General features: G+C 43.1%; 1 protein-coding gene across 1 annotated transcript in view; it reads left to right on the forward strand.

Moving 5' to 3' along the window:
* The window catches only part of GRIN3A (glutamate ionotropic receptor NMDA type subunit 3A), a 76,247-nt gene that overhangs the window by 37,024 nt on the left and 18,489 nt on the right, over positions 1 to 20,734 (forward strand). Inside the window, exons 4-6 of the mRNA XM_032096734.1 lie at positions 11,727 to 11,872; positions 13,472 to 13,587; positions 15,718 to 15,869. Of these exons, the coding sequence (XP_031952625.1) occupies positions 11,727 to 11,872; positions 13,472 to 13,587; positions 15,718 to 15,869 (414 nt within the window). The remainder of the gene's footprint in view (positions 1 to 11,726; positions 11,873 to 13,471; positions 13,588 to 15,717; positions 15,870 to 20,734) is intronic.

Consider the following 20,734-nt stretch of genomic DNA (forward strand, 5'->3'; position numbering starts at 1 on the left):
TCATTTTCTGACTGTACGGGTTTTAGACATCGTCTCTTGCCAGTGAAAACTGGCAAATACAGCTTTTGTGTCAACTGGAACATGGTCAGCCTCCTGTTTGAGGACAAGGGGGATAGCTACAGCATGAATGTTCTGGCTGCCCAGATGGAACATTCATCTGTGTCCTGAATCCCTCTTAAGAAGCTCTCTACAGTATGTGGCAAAGAACTTTAAAAGTGTTTCTGCAGACAGAGGAGATGGAGAAAAAACATTGTATTTGTATAATTTCACCTGCTTTTATCAGGTGCTTTTATCATCTGCTTTTATCAGACACCTCTGTGTCTGAATCACAGACGCTTATTTAAGTTTTTCTTCTAATGTCATCTTTCAGGATGCACAAAACTATTATAATATTTTTCTTTGTCAGAGTGCCTGGCAGACCGGATGCTCAACCAGAGCTGAGTTCTTTCTTTTATTCCTCCTCCAGGCATGCAGACCAGCAGCCTGCCTTGGGGCTGGTCTGATCACAGAATCACAGAATGGTTTGGGTTGGAAGAGATATTAAAAATAACCTTGTTGCACCCCCCTGCCATGGGCAGGGACACCCTCCGCCAGGTTGCTCAGTTATGTATAATTTACTCTTTGGTACAGCCACTCATAAGGCCTAGAAGTAAAACTTTTTACTCTGCAAAACAACTCATGGCAAGTGGTTCTGCAGGATCTCCCCAGAGAGTGGGGTTTTTTTAGTGGCAAAGGGGACCTGAAAAAGAGATTTGGCTTCCAGGTTTTTCATTCAAGAATACATATTGGAGATGCACCATGAAGTCCTGAGTGTGTTGGGTAGTTCAGGTTATTTGAGGCAAAAGAATTCTGGAAGCCCATAGGGCAGAAGAAATATTTCAAACATGCCAAGATGGAAGCAGACAGCAGAAGCAGGAGAGGAGCTGGACAGATTTTCCATAAGGTAGTCCAACACCTGGCCTTTCTTTCTGCAAAAAGTGTTGTTCTTTCAACAATTTAATGAGCTTTTTGGATGCTTTCCGGCCGTTGTGCCTTTCGTGACAGCTGTCAGCTTTTCTTTTCCTTCTTTAGCACACGCTTGAGTAGCCATGCCTGTTCATTTACTCTGGTTATGTTTTTACTTCTCTGCATCACTTTACCTTCAAAAACAACCCTAGACAGTGGGAAAGTTCCTTTCCATGTTATATTTTAACATAAAATATTGAACCTATTTAGCTTCATTTAACAAAAAAGGGCTACTCCTGCGGATCCCATCACCAACAATTTCACTGCATTGTCTCTCCTAACTTCACACGCCTGCAGTGAAGATATAAGATATTATTTACACAGTTCTACTATGCTTTTACAGCTACAGTTTGTACAGGTAGGCTGCTGTAAAGGCACTGGCTTCAGGATACCTAAACCATTCCCTGGAAGTGCCTCCTTCTCTCTGCCATGAATGATTGTGTTTCAAAACACCAAAAAAAAAAAAAAAAAAAAAGTGCCCCAGAGAAGACATCGACAGTCACTCTGGCAAGTTCCACCCAGCAAGTCCTTTCAACATCCTCAGTGTGCAGTGGGATTAGTCCTCAGAAATCTCTGCTCTTCTCCTAGTTCAGTGTCTGAGGACTTGCTCTTATGAGCTGCCCACCTTTTTATTACAAAACTAAGCACTTTGAGTGATCCAGGCAAGGTATGTGTGAGGTTTTGTTACTCAGGAATTCAATGTGTACAACCACCCAGATATTTGTATCTAGATATGTAAAATGTGAGGGTGCAAGCTCTCATTTCTGATTTATGAGCATCTCAGTTAATTTAGAGGCCTTATGGCCCTTACTATATCAGTTGAATACTTTGTGTTCCTTGTATTAAAACTGTCCAGAAAAACAACTGGCAAGTAACTGCAGATGAGCCTTAGCAACACCAAATCACAGAAAAAGAAAGATCAAGCCACTCTGTAGGCCTTTTTCATCATTAAAGGCATGATTGAAATACTCCTGCTCTTAATGGTATTTTCCATTGAGTTCAGCAGTTTTTAGAGTGAGGCCTTAACTGTTGTGTGTTTATTGGTAAATTTTCTTCCTGAAAAAGGAATTTTTGTAGGAATTGCATTAAAAGAAATTACTGCTGTGGTTTTTCACTGCAGCAGCCTGATATGAATCATTGTAAGGGGGGCCACTTGAACTGCTATGTGCTAAATAGATAATGAAGTAGCATTTATTTAAATATGCATTAAATGTATTAAGTTGTATAGCAAAAAAAAAGTAACAAACTCAGTGTAGTTTAAAGAAATCTTACTGCTGCCATAGGGTTTAGTATTTGTACAGGACTGCAGGGTTCTTTTTACAATTAAAAGAAGAAACTACAGAGACTTTGTTTCTCTGAAGGAAGTTACTGGGCACAGGAAGGTTGTGATTGACAAGATCACAGCCTGCTAATTAATACGTGGTGCTTTTCTGAGTATTAATGAGTCAGTGAAGGATTTGAACTCAAGAGGACTTTCAGTGTCACAGAGAGCAGAGTAAAAAACTCTCGGACAAAGACAAAATTGAGTATCAAGCTCCAGCCACAATAAAGAATTGCAGAGCTGTCTCATACAGGAATGAAAGGCACCTGCAATTTATGGAGATGAAATCTTTGCTTCTTTAGCTTCCCCGTCACTTCATTAAAGATTTCTTGTTAAAGCTGCAGCTTTGGAGGCTCAGAATCTGTCCAGCTCAGATCTGCATTGTTCTGATACCCATTTTATCAGAAAAATGCACTGCAGTGTTCTACAAATCAAGTTTCCTTTCCCAATGAAATGTGCTTTTTTATGCCCTCTTGCCAACGTTTATCTTTCTATTATCTTTGCATATTAACCCTTACTGCTCAAGGTCTTCACCTACACACAATGTCTCACGCTGTTACCGACTGCCCTGGCCACTCCTCACCTCACCTTGTTGTTTGATCCAAAGAATTTAGGGGTAGGCGTGGAAGAGAGGAAGTCCTGCTGTCTTCATTCCATGTGGGGCAGGTTGTGAAGGTTGTTCTTCAAGCACCAGAAGGAATTAATGTGTTTTAGCATTTTCCCATCTATATGGTTGTCGTTTTCTTACTCTCAAGCTGCACAAACCTAAATACTAAATGTCATAGCCTTTCTTAAAAAAAAGGAAAGTGAGCCCACCACCAGAAATAGCAACTGCATCATAGGTGGGGTTCAGACCCTTGCAAGAAATAATGCAAGTGGAGAATTACAGAAGAAGTTACTGAAGTAACTGGTGAAGAGTGGCAGAGAACAGTGAAGATGATGTTAGCACCTGACAGGTGGAAGGCCATCATGCAGCTGACTTGGCAGCATGGAGGGTGTCTATTATAGTTCACAAAAGTCACAGCAATTGTGATCCAGAGAGACCAGAATGCTACTGTGGCTCACCTTCCTGGAGACAGAAGTCCTGCACTGATCCAAGGGGCTTCAGGGATGACAAGGGTCCAAGCCCTCTGGAAGAAGCTGTGGTTTTCATTGAGTGCATTAGGATTTGACTGAACACCAGGTGAAGTCAAATATTAATGTCTGTACTTCACTGTGCAAGAGGCCCAAGTATCCAAATGTGGCCGTAATTTTTCATTTACACTTCATGCTTAACACATTCCTCACTGATTCCAAGACGGACAAATCCCTTTCTGTTTCCATGTTGGATCCATCAGTAACACAGGACTCCCTGTGATTTACCTTCATTTGATGCTCTTGAACCCAAAGCGAATAGCAAATAACATGTTGAAGAAATCATGTGCAGGTAGACAGTCCCACCACCTACAGCTGGAAACCTCTTCATCCTGGTGACTAATGACCCCTTTACAACACAAAGCTACTGTTTGCTCCTGGAAAGCACAGAGCACTATTCCTGCCTTACAGGTTTAGGGAGAGCATTATTTTTAGCCCTGGTACCCGGGGGGCAGTTGCCACATGGCCAGAGGGTGTGAGGACTGACCTTCAACCAGCAACAGCTGGAGCAGAAGAAATTTGTAAGAAAAAGGATTTTAAAGATGATGGTTTTGAAGGTGGGAGCACTACCTACACTTCAAGCTGCTGCCGCATGAGGTTTCCTCCCTGAGCCCTCAGAGGCTCATAGAGATATGTGATAGCTTTTCATCCAGAGACCCAAGACTCGGGATGGAAGGATGAGAGAGAGTCTCTAATCAGAAATCCTCTGTATCTCTTTGGTAGCTTGAACATGTTCTCAGCCACACAGCTCTCCTTCCCTTGCATGTAATTTGAAAAGGATTTCACCTGCCTGACAGCAGCATTAGCCCTGTTTTACAGGGAGCAAGCAGAAGAACATGCTGGATGAAGTGATTCCATCTGGAACAGTTTTACGGCTGCTTTGTGCTGCTGAAGTGGAATTAGAAGCAGTGATCTGTGGACTTTTGGGAATAACACCCCTTCTTTCCCCTCAGTCTATCCATTTTTCCTACAATTATTTACAATTTCTACCTTACAGTTCTCATCTCTCCCAGAATAAATCACAGCTCAAAGATCCCTCTGTCCAGAAAACACTTAGAATGCTATTAAGAAACAGGGATAAACACACCTGCATGTTCAGAGTGCTCTTTTTATGGAGTTTTTTGCACTGCCTAGCAACTCAATCATCAGAGCAATCCTCAGAAATTAACCACAGATCTGAGTCCTCAGTCTCGTCCCTGAGTTGAACAGCTTTTCCAACACACAAAGGAGCAGAACAAGTCTTAAGTTTAATTATTAGCACTCACACAGGGACCATCAACACAAAGGTTCATATTTTTGAGCAGATTCCTAAGTCACAGTTTCCTTTCACGTATTCCCTTGTTGCAATGAAGAGAATAAGCTGTCAGCAGTGGACTGTGCACTTGTGTCCAGATTGAAGCTGCTCATTGACTTCAGTGCAGCTGTCAGGTTTTATGCCAACTAATGACCTTGCTGAGCTGGATTCCTGAGCTGGATTCAAAGTGACAGAATCTTAAGAAAACCTTATCCTGGCAAGGAAAGAATCAGCTCCACTGACACTTTCTGCAACAGAGAAGCAAAAGCGTTGGTTCAAATGTATTCTGCAAACACCCTCTCCTGGAGGCTCTGGGAACATCTCGGCTTCCGAAGCCTGAACACATAGGACAGTCCCTGATCAAAACCTCCACTTCCAGAAGCTGAGCTGTGAATTTTCATCTGCTAAAATCTGAAATTCATGTGCTTCACTGTGAATAATTTTCTTTCATCTCCTTCTGCACCCCATAAATATTCAGTTTTTGAAAACTCTTCAGATAAGTAGGGAAAGCCCATGAACAGTTTTACATTGGTTTGTGGTTGGGATTTTTTTTATTACTATTATTTCGTTTGTGTTGTTCATTTTCCCCTGAAACTCTTTTTTAACACTTCCAATTGCTTATATTTTGTCACTGGGCTATGAGAAATCTATTAGTGGCTGGAAGATCCCCTAAATGTGTGTGTTACATAACGCAAAGTAAAAGGCTATTGCTTTATGTGCCAGAGACGGAAGTGTCATTTTAAAACAGCACATTTCTAAAACCACATCAGTTCTTTACCTAATGCTACCCTTCTCCAGTAGGTAGAAACTGAGCAGATTTCAAGATCCTGCAGCAGTTCCCTGGCAGGGATCATGCTGGCAATTCTGCTGATACACGAGGTGCCCATTAAACACTGCACTTGGTGTTATACCGGGTAACCAGCACTGTCATGGGAGTGAGATACTAAAACCTTTTGCACCAATGTTTTTCCTCAGAGCTTGTTGTAAAAGTTGGGAAAGCACTTTCAGACATGTTCCTCCTTTCTATACCCTGTTTAAATTAAAAAGCACCATTATAGGTGGTGGTAAAAGCTCGTTAAAAAGCACATTAGCTCTGTCACTGCGATGAGTGGTCACTGGTGCTGCACTCAGCTACTGGATTGCCTTTTTCTCATTCCCCTCAAAAAAATAGAATGGGTGATGAAATGCATCTCATGAGTTGAGATCATGATTAGAAGTGGAGTTCCCAAAGCATTTTTCCTCCAGTCCCATTTCAAGATGCACAGAATGGTTCTGAGCCAGACTCAGTGAGGCAGGTGCTGCACCCCATCAATCAGGTGCTGGGAAGGCATTTCCTAGATTTCGTAGTTACATCATTGCTTGTAGAAAATAGCCACAATTGCCCTTCCCAGCAGTTGCTCTGCTTAGATGTTTCTCGTCTCCTCACAGGTCCCAGCAAGCTCAAACTCCGTGGGATCAGAAGGCAATATTGTATTGCCTACTTTTTTGGAGCTGAGACCATAATTTTTCTGTACTGAACACCTGGGGTTCTAACTGCAAAAGTCAATGGCAACCAACTGTGATGCAAACCTCAAAATGATACTAAACAAAATCAGGGCATCAAGGGGGGAAAGTCCTTGAGGCAAATCATTTGGCTTTGCAGAACTGAAAAGTCCTAAAAAGCCAGAACCTGCTAGAAAGACCTCAAAACCCCACAGTCCCACACCCTCGGTTGTGCCAGGGTTAACTGCTGGCAGTATCTCATGCATTTTCAGTTCTAAATCCCAACCTGTACTGGAGATTTCTGGGCCTGTTTCCTTTCAAGTTGGGATCTAGGTGTTCTCCCCAGCTGACAGCATTGAGTGCAATGGCAATGCATTACATAAAATGGAATGTGCCAAGTTATGCAAAAGCCCTGTCATTCAGGATTGTGTTTTCCTGTTTCTGCTGCTGTGGTTTCATCACATTGGTGTTTATCACATTGGTATTTTCATGCATAATTGGCACCCCAAGCCATGGATGTATGCAGATGCCCAATTCATCTCAACATCTTCCCAAATAAAACAAGTTCTCCACTTCCCACTCAGCAGATGTTTTAACAGCAGCAGACAGAAACCAAGAAGATCTGAAAGTAAGGGGCCAAGGCAAAGGAACTGGTAGCTGCAGTGTTTGCTTTCAGGAGCAAGAAGCACAAACATCATTTGTCTGAGAGTACCATGTTATGCAAGGCACAGAAGACTCTGAGAAGTCCCAGAGCTTTTCCTGGCACTGTCAGAGAAGCTGGATGTACTGTAAAGCTCTTGAGTTCCTTAAACACTACATGGCCTCCCTGTCTCAGGGCTCAAGTGACCCAACAACCATTTCACCTCCTCAGGGCTTGGCGGCATTCACATTTCCCCTTGTTTTCTTACACTGTGTAAGAAAACATTGCCTCTTGTTTGTTTCCTTACCCATGGTACGTTTTCTTCAACAGTGAGACTTGTTCTTGGAAATACTGGGCACAATCCATGTGTCATACAGTAGACACTGTCCTGAGAGGTCACAGGGACAGCAGTGTTCACAGGGACACCAGTTCCAGAAAGAATGCTTGCTTCCAAGGCTCCTTAGCCTTTCTCCTGTACCTTCATCCTCTACTTCCCAGCAGCACGTCCTAGTCCTCCCACCCAAGATTGCTGCCTTCACAGGAGATGGGACATCCTCCTGAGCCATCCATCCCTGTCCTGTGCAGCAAGATCCTCTAGTCTTGGCATTCCACAGCCCTGAACCTGTGAAATCCAAGCACTCAGTGCTCAGACCCCTCTGGCTCCGTGTCCCACTCATCTCTTGAGTCTGCCCCAAATGCTAAACCAGGTCCAAATGGGATGTCACCATGTGCACCATCACAACTTCATGTACAACAGCTTCCTCACAGTAGAGTGTGGAGATGGTTCTAAAACTTTGGGGTGCACCTAAAGAATGGCCATTCGTGGTATACGCCATAGCTTCAGGTGTAAAACTCAGTTCATCAATACGAAATCCATGATCTCCAGTACTTGAGACGCAAAAATGATACTGTTAGCTGCTGGAGCTGTCACCATTTTTAGGAGAGCCGCTAACCAGCAGCACTAAATAGGTTTTTAACCCCTTTTAGCTTTTAACAAATAAAATATTAAAATACATTAGCAGTTAATAGCTTTTAACACAGCTACTCAATTGTTATGTTCATACCCTTGTTGTTAGACTGCCCAGGCTATTGGTATTTCCCTGCTCAAGCTCACAGCCAGCTGCAGTTGGCTGTGGTGGCCTTCCCAGATAACACTCAAAGGGCTGGTGGCTTGATAAACACTAATGAGTCTTCAGAAGGGAGATCCAGGAAAAATTCCTTCACTGTAAGGGTTGTCAGGCATTGGAACAACATGCCCAGGGAAATGGTGAAGTTGCCATCCCTGAAGGGGTTTAAAAGACATGTAGATGTGGCTCTTGGGGACATATTTTAGTGATGGGCTCGGCAATGCTGGGTTAGTGGTTGGGGTCTGATCTTAAGGGTCTTTTGAGTCTAAATGATTCTGTGGTTCAATGATCTGACAGTTAAAGAAATTTAAATGTCTTTATTTGAGATACTGCTATTTTGCAATATCTGTACCCATAACAATCTTCACATCTTGTTCAATGAATTGTCAAGCCAGGACTTCACTGTTGCCTCAAAACCTCCCTCCAGGTCTAAACAAACCTTGTTCTTTCCACTTCTTACAGTCACAGATGTCTGATTTTGGTGGGGCTTTGTAAGGCTATCTAAGCTGAGTGCCAAGAAAACTCATATCTAGGGATGGATCTGCAGCTATTACATTCATTTATTTTTAATTGTACTTGAGTCACCAGTAAACCTCCAGGTGTTCTGGATATAAAAATTGTCAACATTTCCTAGCCCTTTACCTACCAGAGCCTTTTGCTCTGGCAATAACTGAGCTTTGAATGGAGAAACACAGTATATACACAGAAGCAGAGAACCTACATAGTAGAAATTACTCTAATTTCAACAGCTCTTTCTTCCAATAAGCTGGTCTTTATATTTCTGTTACTGGTATAAATATAAGTAACTGCATCCCCTGAATTACAAGTTTAAAAGAAAATATGTAGAATCCATTCTTGGTTCTTCAAATGCTGATTTTTCAGACTTCATGATTTCTCTGAAGCCCTAGGCATTAAGATTCTGTTATTGGTTTATAGAAAACAGAAAGACTCTTTCAGTACAGAGCTTTCAAAACATAAGAAACACAAGAGAAAGAGAGCATGAGAAACAGAAAATATTAGAAAAAAGAGACAGCTAACAAGGCAAGATTCACAGTAAGACTATGGCATTTACCTATCCTGTCAGGACACAGATATTTGTGGTTTTTCATCTTGTCACATAATCTTCCCAGGAGAGGACTACAGAAGGTAAGAAAGCAATGACAAGTGATGAGTCTTGTTTCCATCCTCAAGTTTTTTGTCTTCTGTTGAGGCAAGTAACCCTTAGCAGTCTTAGAAAATCATCAGTGAAATGCTGTTGGCAGCATTTTGCCCTGTCAATCCACAGAGCTGCAAGCAGACCTTTTCCTCCTGTGGATAAGCAGCAGTAAGAAGAAAACCGAAGTCCTTGAAAGACAGAGAGGATTAAAACAATTATTAACGTTTATCCTTCGTAAAAGGAGTTCATCAAATACAAAGCTGCAGCCACGTAATGATGCTTAAGAAAAAGCAAAGATTACCAGAAGCAGATAGAGCACTGGATGCAAGGGATTGCTGAACAACTCCCTTACACAGGCTTCCCAAGACTTCCTACCAGGCATCTGGTGTTGCTAGAGACAAGATATTAAGCCAGATGGACTTTTGGTCTGATAAACATTCCAGTGTTGTCATCATTTGGGGTGAAATTTGACAGGATGCCCAACATAAAGCAAAGTGTGGGCAGTCCTCAGCAAAGGATTTAGGATAGAAAATTGCATGGAGGTTCAGTTTACTGGTTTTGTACCAGCCTTTCTCATCCAGGCTTAAAAATTTAGCCAAATGCAGACATTGGTGACAGTCTGAGGGAGAGATGCTTTCCAGTGAAGTCAGACTTTGTCTGCACATCAGGTGTTACACTGCAGTTGGCATCACTAGGTGGGCCACAAATCTCTCAACAAACACCTAAGTTGACTTGGAAGATGCCAGTGTGGTTCAGTGTTGGGTCTTAATGGGGTTTCAAGTCTCTTCACTGAAACTGCCAAGAAATAAAATCTAAAACAATTCATCTTGACTGTGGTGATGATCTTCTTGGGACAGAGAAGATGAACCCTACTCCAAGTTCCTTCTTTAAGCAGGTCGTCTTCAGTGGCTCAAGATTTTGGCTGACAGCATTGTGCTGGAAGTCTCCATGAGGTATTGTCACAGCCCAGCTCCTGTTATTTATGTCTTCTGGCACTTGAATGCTGCTCCCACACTCCTAGGCAAGAACATTTCCCTCTGTGCCCACAGTCCTTCTGGCACAGCACAATGGCCAGCTCCAGATGGAGGCACACCCTGCGTTGCTTGTCCCACAGCCATCTACACCAGAACATGTAAAAAAAAATCTGCCAGGGCTCCCTTCATGCCCACAGACTTGTAATTAGCTGCAGGTCTCATTCCCAGGTTGCAACACAGGGATCACAGATCAGCAGACCACAAGGTGGTTACCACCTGCCCACTTTTCAGGTAAAAATTTCCAGAAATACAGAATTTTCATAGCTTTCATGACATCAGAAACAGCATTCAAAAGACCTTTTTCTGTTCATTTTCAGACTAAACTGGGTGACTGTGAGTTTACATCCTACCTCTGCTATTCTTAAAAAAACTACAAACACTCTTTTATCCATGGGGTCATTGAAGAGAAGACTGGGAAAGGTCTTTTTATGGCTCTGTGGTGCTCTGCACTCCGTTCTGCTTAGATGATAATGCAGGGGCCAGATGGACTGGCAGAATGCTTCTTGGCTTGGTCTTTGCCAAGCAGAGCGTGGCCGTGGTGAGATCATCTTTGCAAGCTGCTGTGATGTCCATGAGCTTCCTGGGAAGCAAATACAGCCTGACTGCTTCAGCTTTAGCTCTGTTTGGCTTCCTGTGCTCTGAAAGCTTGGCCTGTTAGAGGCTGGTGGGTTGCTGAAGGCTTTTGAATTACTGTGGCTTGGCAGCACTTGGCCAGCTCAAGGAAGTGCTTGGCAGAGTGGAAGATGCTGCCTGACTCTTCCATGGCAGCTTGAGACTTTCCCCACAAGTCTCTAAATGCTCCAAAGGCAAACAGAAGCTGTAGAAAGAGGGATCTGTGAAACCTGACTGGGATCCTTGGGGCTACAGAGCATGAAGTCCATTCAGAAAAGGGCAGGGCACAAAACAATGAAAAGAGTCTGTGTGTGTACAGCCATGGTTGCAGCCTGGGCTGTACAGAGGGGAATTCTCCCTCCTGCTCACTGCCAGGGGAGACTTTTTTGGTGTACACAACCTTTCAGTCCTCAGTTTGTCTGTGAGGAATGGCAGCAAAGACTGTGATACAGTGTCTATGCTTCTAGAGATGAACTGGAGGTGCTACCCTTCTGCAGAAGGCTAAATTTCATCCCTAAGGAGTCAGTAAAACATATTCTGCCGAAACAAATCCAGACTCTGTGTCCTCTGCTGGTTACCCAGAGCCCCAGAAAGCCCAGAGGCTTCTCATAACATTTCCTGAAACACTGTCTGGTCTAGAGACAAGTAATGCCAATAAACACCTAGATTTTGGGTGCTTCATGGGGATTGTTTTTCACATTTGAAGAAAACCCTGAGAGTACACAGACAGGCTATTTAGTCACCCGGTAAGTCTCTCCAGGTCTTTCCTGGGGGGTGGGAAGCTACCTGCAGGGAAACACCCAGAGGGGCAGGTCCATGAATGCTGCAGGTTTCTGAGGAACTGTTGCCATGCTAGGACGGAGATACCAGGTGTGATGGGAAGCAGATGGCTCTGCTGATCTTCTCCTGTCCTGCCCTCAGCTCCACCACCCCTCCCAAGGGTTCCGGTTCGGCACGGTGCGGGAGAGCAGCGCCGAGGACTACGTGAGGCAGAGCTTCCCGGAGATGCATGAGTACATGCGGCGCTACAACGTCCCTGCCACCAACGACGGCGTGGCCTACCTGAAGTGAGCCCCTGCACGCAGCACCACACCTCCTCCCCTGGCCAGTTGTTACCATCTGGGTATTAAAATAAAATAAAAAGAGAGATGCCTGAATTAAGGTGAAAACGAGGACAAAGTCAGTAGTATGGATTTTATTTAACAGTAAATGTGTGAGAGAGGTGGTGATGGTGGTGGGGAGAGAGAAAGATAGTGACAGAGAGACAGATGAAGTAGAAAATATCACCACTCCATGGATCCCATGTCCCACTGATCCTTTCCCTCTGATCTTGCCGGTGCTGAGGGTCCCACAAAACATGGAGTTCAGTGGATTAAAATGCATTTGGGCCAGGTGGGAATGCCCAGGTACCTCACCTGGGTGTGGGGGTGCCGTCAGGCAGGGACAATGTATAAACTCCTGGCAGGTTTCTGAGCTTGGGAGCCCAGGCAGTGAGAAACATTCAGAAAAAAACATGCAGTCCAAGCAAAAGCTGCCAATGAGGTTCCTCAGTGTGGTGCGAGGAAAGGAGGTTCTCAGAGAGGAACCTTAATTTGTCGTTAAAATGAATAAAAGAAGCACTAGACTGGTAAAAAGTAATAGAAGTCTTGTTGCTTGAGGAATCATGTCAGTGTACCTCAGAGACATTTGTGCTTGACAGTCTGGGGGACACACAATTCTTGCAGGAAACAGGAGAGGTGGCAATAAGCCTGAAATAATTTGTTCATTTATCTTAGAAGTTGCGTAGCAGATGGCCTGAGAACTTTTCACCAGCAGTTTTTTCCTGTTGTTTTCTGTTTATATATTTTTTCCCAGACCCACCCTATTGATAATGCATGGCAGTTCTTTGGGTCAAACTGGAGTCAATGGATTGAAATCAATGAAGTAATCACATCAGGAGAACACCCAGAGGTTTAAGGGGACAGGAATGGAGGGTGCAGTCCCAGGATCAGATAAGAACAGGCACTGCAACTGTTCTTTTGTATCATTATTTTATCCAAGCATGCTGTTCAGAAATTATTATTTTAGTAAAATTCAGTCATCTGTCTTCATGAAGACAACACAAGGAAAAGCTGAATTGGGTGAAGGAGATAATTTACCTCATATTCAAGGAGAAAGGATGAGACACAACATTGAATAGGTTATCCTTCTGTGTTTTTGCTCTAATATCCCCAAGCTTAACATCACAAAGAAACCAAGACACCAATTAAATTACCAAATAACAAATAAAATTGGTATTAAATTACCAAAATAAAATTCCAAAGTATTTTAGCAATTTTTGATCTTTTCCACTAAAGCCTTGTGCTGACTCTCAATTGAGTCAAAGTTCAAGATATTGTAGTGGTTTTTGTCTTTCAGAACAATAGCATTTTGTGGAAGCAAAATAAGTCCTAAACACGCTGACTGCTCCTAATGCACAAAGGCACCAAGTTTGCATTTTGTGCACAATTCCCTCCTTCAAAACATAAACCAGTTGTCATTTTAAGTGCAGATGTGCAAATAGCTGTCCCTGGCCCCTGTTTTCCTACAGTAATCTTCCAGAAAACTGCATGGACAAGTGTTCAATGAGTGTCACTGAGCCTTAGACTGTGAAGTGATTGTGTTTCTGACTTTGATGTTGAATACAGGCATGATCCAGAGAAACTCGATGCCTTCATCATGGATAAAGCACTCTTAGATTATGAAGTGTCAATAGATGCCGACTGCAAGCTCTTAACTGTGGGAAAACCCTTTGCCATTGAAGGTAATAACCAGTTTTATAACACACTGCTCTGTTTCTGCTGTGTTGAGTTTGCTTTGTTGTCCTGTGGTATTCTCAGTGAAAATACGGAGGTGAAACTGAGGACCCCTTGAGGATTATGACAAAATTCTCAGTGACTGAGCAGAATAAAAGCTCCAGCCTTTTTTTGTGGTTTTTTGAGCTCTCAGATCACTTGTACCACCTATTTCAAGGCCAGGTTGGGTGGAGCTTTGAGCAACTTGGTTTAGTGGAAGATTCCCCATGGAAGGGTTGGAACTGAATGGTATTTAACGTCCGTTCCAACCCAAACCATGCTGTGGTTCTGTGATTCTGTGACCTGTTGCCATGCTCAATATAGGAATTATTCCAAGTGCTCAGGCAGACTGTCTCCAGACAAGTAGGAGGCACAGTCCATCTCCCTGCTCGCCATGAAATAAAGAGGCCCCTGAAATGAGGCTTCTCTTCTGACAGCTCGCTTTGTTGACACGTGTTCAAAACCCAGTTCAAACATGTTCCAAATGCAGTTCTGCAGTTTCACTCTCATCTGAAGCAGACAAATACTGTTCCCATTTTAAAGGTCAGCTCAAGATTCCCACTGAATCTGTAGTTAACTGAGAAGGGAGCCTGCCCTGGTGTGTGGACTCCTGCAGCCTCAAGGAATTAGCAAGGACAGCTCAGAAGGCAGCCTTTGGAAGCAAGGCTGGTGTGAAGCTGCTTCCAGCATGGATGAGCACATGGGCAGCAGACTTTAGGAACCACTTCTGTGATAGATGGCCAGTGGAAAGGACTGGTGCTTCCACTTCCCTCCCCTCCGAAGGCAATCGCTCCAACTGCTCCCATCATATGATAAAACAACCTCCTTCAGAAACCTGATAAATCCCTTTCAGAAAGGTCTGCTCTGCTGAAGTAAAACTGAAACCTTCCACAACTTGGAATCAAGTAGATTAGATTTCAATAGAGAAAAAGAAACAAACAAATAGACCCCAAACTGTATGATTTTGGATGGCTGGATTTCATATACCCCAATTACAAAAGAAATATGCTGATAATGGGGTATTTATGAGTCTTAGCTGTGCCAACTCTGAAACAAATCCTTTGACGTGAGCAAATTTATTCAGGTGGAATTTTAGGCACAGTATAAAAATCTCGGGAGCAAGGGAGACTACTGCATTGTAGGAACACTTATCACCTCATCACTCATTGAAAAGAGAGCCACTGTCATGGCAAATTCAGCACTTGTCTGTCTGTGAAGGTTTTTTTATTTCTTCCTGTGTTGTTGTGGGCTTTTTTAAGGAAACAGTCTGAAATTTTGAATTCTGAACTGAAAAACAAAAATCCACAGTGGACTGGAAATGAATCTCTGCAGATAATTGGCATGCAACTGAATGCCTTTGAGACATCAATTGTATTTGTTTAGAATTTCTAAAGTCAAACCCCAGAATCTGCAAATAGAAATACCATAATCAGAGTTACTGAATTCATTTTCACTTACACTAAGTCCTTTACCAGCACTTCGACATGGTGAAAGACAACACAGTGGCTAAAAACTGCATTTGTTAGTATCTGGAAGTCCCTGTCAGTGCCAGAGCAGAAGTGCATGAACTGAAAGTATAGCCCCTGGGCTTTAAATTGCTGTGTGATGACAATGAAGATTGCTCCTGTATATATTTACGTGCATACAGCTCCTCATCAGAAAATGCGCAGGAAGAAAATGTCACATCTGACACCACAGTCACATTCAGTGCTCTAACAATGCAAGGGGATCACAGAATAGTTTATGTGACATTGAGGCCTTTTTGCATTGCTGAAAGAATCCATGGCAAGGGCATGAAAATGTCTGTGTTTCTAGAGAAAGGATTTATTCATCCATTGCCTCCCTTTTAAGTTTTTGAACCTCCAGTTTTACATATTTCTTGTATGGCCATCATAATTTTGAATTTGTTTATTTTGTTTATACTGAGTGACTTTATTTTGCACAAAAAAAGGTCTTGTCTCAGCATTCTCAGACCACAGTAAGCCAGGTTTGAGCTGGCTGGCTGAAACAGAGTGTCAGCCTGCTCTTCCATGCTGAGATGAGCATATTTCAGCAAAAACCAAACAAGAGAGAGATCATGGTACTGTTCTCCCTTCTAGGATATGGCATTGGTCTTCCCCCCAACTCTCCTCTCACCTCAAACATCTCTGACCTGATCAGCCAGTACAAATCCCACGGCTTCATGGATGTTCTGCATGACAAGTGGTACAAGGTTGTTCCCTGTGGGAAAAGAAGCTTCGCCGTCACGGAGGTAAGTGATGAACTCAGATCACCTAAGTGAGGCTTTGTGCCAGCTGACAATTATCTCCCCTCGTTCCTAATGACGTTCCCACAGGGCAGGGATGGGTGGCACCTGAAGGGAAGGAGGAGGCCTTGAGGACAAGAGCTGCTGACCTGGGGAGCAGTCAGATGAGAGCAGGAAAATCACGTCAGTGGGACTGTGCTGCTGAGTGAGGCACCAGAGAGCTCCTCTGGAGACAAGCAGGGCATGAAAAGGGCAGTAAAAATCCTGATCTGGCACAGTGCATGGCAAACCTGTCTGATTCCACTCAGCTGTGTGTGTATCACCATCCACAGAGAGAGGGGGAGCTCAGCACATCCCAAATTTCTAATACACCCTGACTACTTCCTAACATGGGTGGCCGCTACCTGTACCAAAGACAGGATTTCAGGCTGGAAATGGTCTGCTGAGATACCATCTCTAAGAGAGGGGGAGTAGGTCTCACTTCCATGTAGATCTACAGGAAAAGGAAGTAAATCTTCATGAATGTACTTGGTACATGGAAGTACCAAATCAGAGGAGTTACGCCAGCTCATGGCAGCTGAAGAGGCAGGCTTTTATTTATGAGAAAAAGATGACTCTTACCAGAATAGCAGTTTTTCCTCAAGTTCCCCAGACTTTCAAGTGAAAAAAAAAGGTGAAGTATTGAGGAGTCAAAAGAACCAGCATTGTCTGAAGCTTAAAGCACACTCGCAGCTCAAAGTCTTCCGGAAGGGGTTGGTTATGTATTGTGACTGGTACAAAACAGTTAGAACTCTGCTGTCTCATTCTCAGGGTGTTCAGCCAAATGCCAAACACACAATGTATGCACCTGAGGAAGTGGCAGCATTCTCCTATCAAAGAGAAGCCCAGTTTCCTGGGGCTCTGACTCCCACTTTTCAGTCGTCACCTGAGCATCTCATCTGCAAACCTCTAGCTGCTAACTAAATTACTAGAAAGTTAGCATTTTTTAGAGATACGACAAAGTAAATCTGTATTCAGCATCTTTAATACATAATTTTTTAGGGTATTTCTGTGTGTCTTACTAAATTTTTTACTTTTTCATTACAGTTGTGCTAATAGGAAATAAATTATATTTTAACATCAGACATTCATAGAGGAAAATTCAATTTTTTTTTTTATCCAACTTACTCAATTTTTTCTTTCTTTTTTTTATGTGATTAATTCAATACAAGAAAGAAAACTTAAACAGCAGTGTGTATTCACTTCTCTTTCTGATTTAGCTTATCTGAAAATTGTATTATCATCTAAAAAGGGAATTGTCTTCTTAGAATAGCTCTTCCTTCAATGACCTCTTGTTACTCTACAATTTAACAAGTCTTTTGAATTAAATCTCAGGAAAATGACAAGGTGGTAATGGTATTAATTACCTCAACTGTCTTAAAACCCAAAGCTCTTACAGCAGAGAAAACTCATCTTCCTAATAATTCCCTTGTGATGTGACATAAGGAGCTTCCTCTGACCATTTTACCCCAGAAGATTCACCTGGGGCTGTATTCTCTGTATTCTCAGTCATAGAATAAATTCCAGTTAAAAATATAGTTTTAATTAGTACTGCTTTTCTCCCAGAACATATGGTTGCTCCTTTAAGTCTGTAGAGTGAGGTGCATAGAGCCCCTGGGAGGGGTATGAGATGATCCATTGGGCTGCAGGAGTAAAGTATTAGAGCCTGAGTATTACCTGCCTATAAAAATTGTAAATAGATGTACATATATGGGGGTCCTTGCTCAAAACGTTACCAGTAGAGGTGCATGATCAACAAAAGATTCTTCAAGGCCTCCCAACAAAGGGAGAGGAGATGTGCGGATGGTATCTTTTCAGCTTTATACCGGCTAGCGCTTGTATTTCAATGCCTTAGAAAGCCTCGAGCAGCCTTGAGAGGTAGCACGGGCAATCTAGCACTTCAGTAGCTCTAAAATCGGTACCTGAATCAGCTGCAGAGCAAATACCATCAGCAGAAGCAAAGAGGGAGAAATATAGCTCCCTGCTCGCTCAATTCCCTGCAGTTAGAAGCCTTCAAATGAGACAGACGACCAGAGATGTTCACAGGAAAGTAGCTGAGCTGAGAGAGAGCCTTTGCTTCCCCTCGACGATCTTTTATTAGGAGAAGGGGAAAGGGGAGGACTGGGGGCGGACCCGGGGCGAGCGGCCAATCAGACACTGCTGAAGAGTCTGAGTTACATTTGGCTTTGCCCGCGCTTGGAACAAAGGAGCTATGAGCACATGTCTTTGGGAGGGGGGAGGGGAAGCTCAAAACAGGCAGCAACAATTCCCTATTTTTTTTTCTTTAAAGCTGGGTTGTAACTCTTAGTAACTTAAAAGTGCATAGAACAGTAACAAAACAGTGCAAAATATAATTGTAATCTATCGTCCCTACAACTCAACAGTACCTAGGATGCCTTTAAACTAGTTCCCCAGTCAAAACTCAGGGGTTTAGTCAGGACATCTATGGTATGGAGTATCAGGACAAAGATTTACAAAATACAGTGCAAAAACCTGAGTGCAAAACAGTGCAACTTAACTTAAGGGATTAACATAAAGATCTGCAGTAGGGGGTTTACATGAAGGTGCAAAATCAGGATTCTTTTTACGGCGTCTCTTCCAGGAGGCAGTTTTAACCTCCTTAACTTTTGAGGAAGTGACATAAGGTTTTACCCACTTGCCTGGGATCCATCTCAGTCCTTGAGGGGTAGATACACTGGCATACCCACGTCCCCAAGTTACAAGTTTGTACGGTCCTTGGATTTTTTGAGTCTCTGGGTCCCGGATCAGGACTTCTGGATTTTCCTGCAGTTTCTGTCTCCTGGTGTTCTGGAAATGACGATAGATGGGAGGGTTTGGATCCTCAAAGGTGCCATTCAGGAAGTTTATGGTAAACAGTGCTTTGCTGAGTCTGAGGACAGGTGAGTTGAGTTTGGTGGTCCCTGATTGTTGTAGCAGCATTCGCTTGAGGGTTTGATGGGCACGTTCAACAATGCCTTGTCCAGTTGGGGAGTGAGGAATACCTGTAACATGTCGAAATCCCCACTGCTGACGAAAGTTTTTAAACTCCTGGGAGGTGTAGGCAGGTCCATTATCAGTTTTTATCTCCTCAGGTATACCGAGCACAGCAAAAGCTTGGACAAGATGTTTTTCAACATCCTTAGCCTTTTCACCTGCATGTGCAGAGGCATACATAGCACCAGAGAAGGTATCAATAGAAACATGAACGTATTTTAATCTCCCAAATTCAGGGAAATGTGTGACGTCCATTTGCCACACTTCACCACTATTAATGCCTCTGGGATTGACCCCCATGCCCAGTGATGGAAGCTGTAGCTTCTGGCAGTTGGGACATGTTGCTACTATTGCTTTTGCCTGTGTCCGCGACAGATGGAACATGCGGATAAGAGCAGGAATATTTTGATGGTACATGGCATGGCTCAATTTTGCTTGTTCAAAAACTTGGGGGAGCTTTGGTAAGTCGGCTGATAGAACTATGTCTGCTGGCATAGCCAGAGCATCATCTCTACGATTGCCCTCCGCAATAAATCCTGGCAGGTTTGTATGTGACCTCACATGCATGACAAAATAGGGATGCTCTCTGTGGGAAACTAGATAAATTAATTTTGAGAGTAAATCATAAATTTTCTTGTTTGAGATTTCTTTTAGGAGAGCATGCTCAGCTCTAACAGTTACTCCAGCTACATATGCTGAGTCTGTGACCAAATTAAAGGGTTCTTTGAATCTCTCAAATGCTCTAACAACAGCTGCTAATTCAGCTACTTGTGGTGATCCCTGGATTACCTCAATGTCAGATTCCCACTTTTGCGTCTTTGGATTTTTCCATGTGACCACGGACTTTTTACTTTTTCCTGAGGCATCAGTAAAAATGGTAATCGCATCAAGGGGTTTTCTACTTTGAATCTCTCGAGGGATGAAAGAAAATGGCAGATTAAACATGTCATGTTTTGGGTAATGATTTGAGATTTGGCCTGAGTAACTATCTAATGCAAATTGTAAATTTATATTATTTTGGAGTAGGTGATCTAATGCATCAGTTGTTACAGGTAAATAGATGCATGCAAAGTCACATCCTGCCAGGGTGCGGAGCCTTGCTCTACCCTTCATGATAATTTTTGCCATTAGTTCTTGTGGCTGTGTGATGGTTTTAGGAGGTTGGAGTGGAAGGAGCACCCATTCAATTATGATGAGGGGTTCCTTCTGCTCTTTGTCCCACTGAAATATGAGGCCATGAAAGCGTGGTACCTTCCCTAGAATGACAAGCTTAAAGGGGAGGGAGGGCTGATACCTGTGCGCTTGTCTGGTGGAAATGAGCTCTTGTATCTTTTTGAGAGACTGCCTTGCCTCTTCTGTCAGGGATCGAGGGGATGCTGGACCGCCTTCCCCTTTTACTAGGTTTGCAATAGGAGCTACATCCTCTGTGGTGAGTCCTAACCATGACCTTAAATACTTCAGTGTCCCACAGATCTGTTGCACTTCCTCTAATGTTTTTGGGTTATTATTAATGGTGACAGGTGTTGGGGTGATAGAGGTTTCTGTGATTTTGAGTCCGAGGTATTTCCAAGGGCTTGTTCTCTGCATTTTTTCAGGTTGTAATTCAAAGCCCTTGGCCTCTAGGGCCTCAACCACCATGTTAAGTGTCTGCTCGAGATACTGATTATTGGGAGCACACACCAGCACATCATCCATGTAATGCAGGATGATGGCTTTCTCTGCTTTGGCACGGATGGGAGATAGAATTTTAGCAATATACTCTTGGCACAGAGTTGGGGAATTTTTCATACCTTGGGGAAGCACAAGCCAATGATAACGTTCCATGGGAGTTTCGCGAT

Source organism: Corvus moneduloides, chromosome Z (genome assembly GCF_009650955.1).
Source record: "Corvus moneduloides isolate bCorMon1 chromosome Z, bCorMon1.pri, whole genome shotgun sequence".
NCBI lineage: Eukaryota > Metazoa > Chordata > Aves > Passeriformes > Corvidae > Corvus > Corvus moneduloides.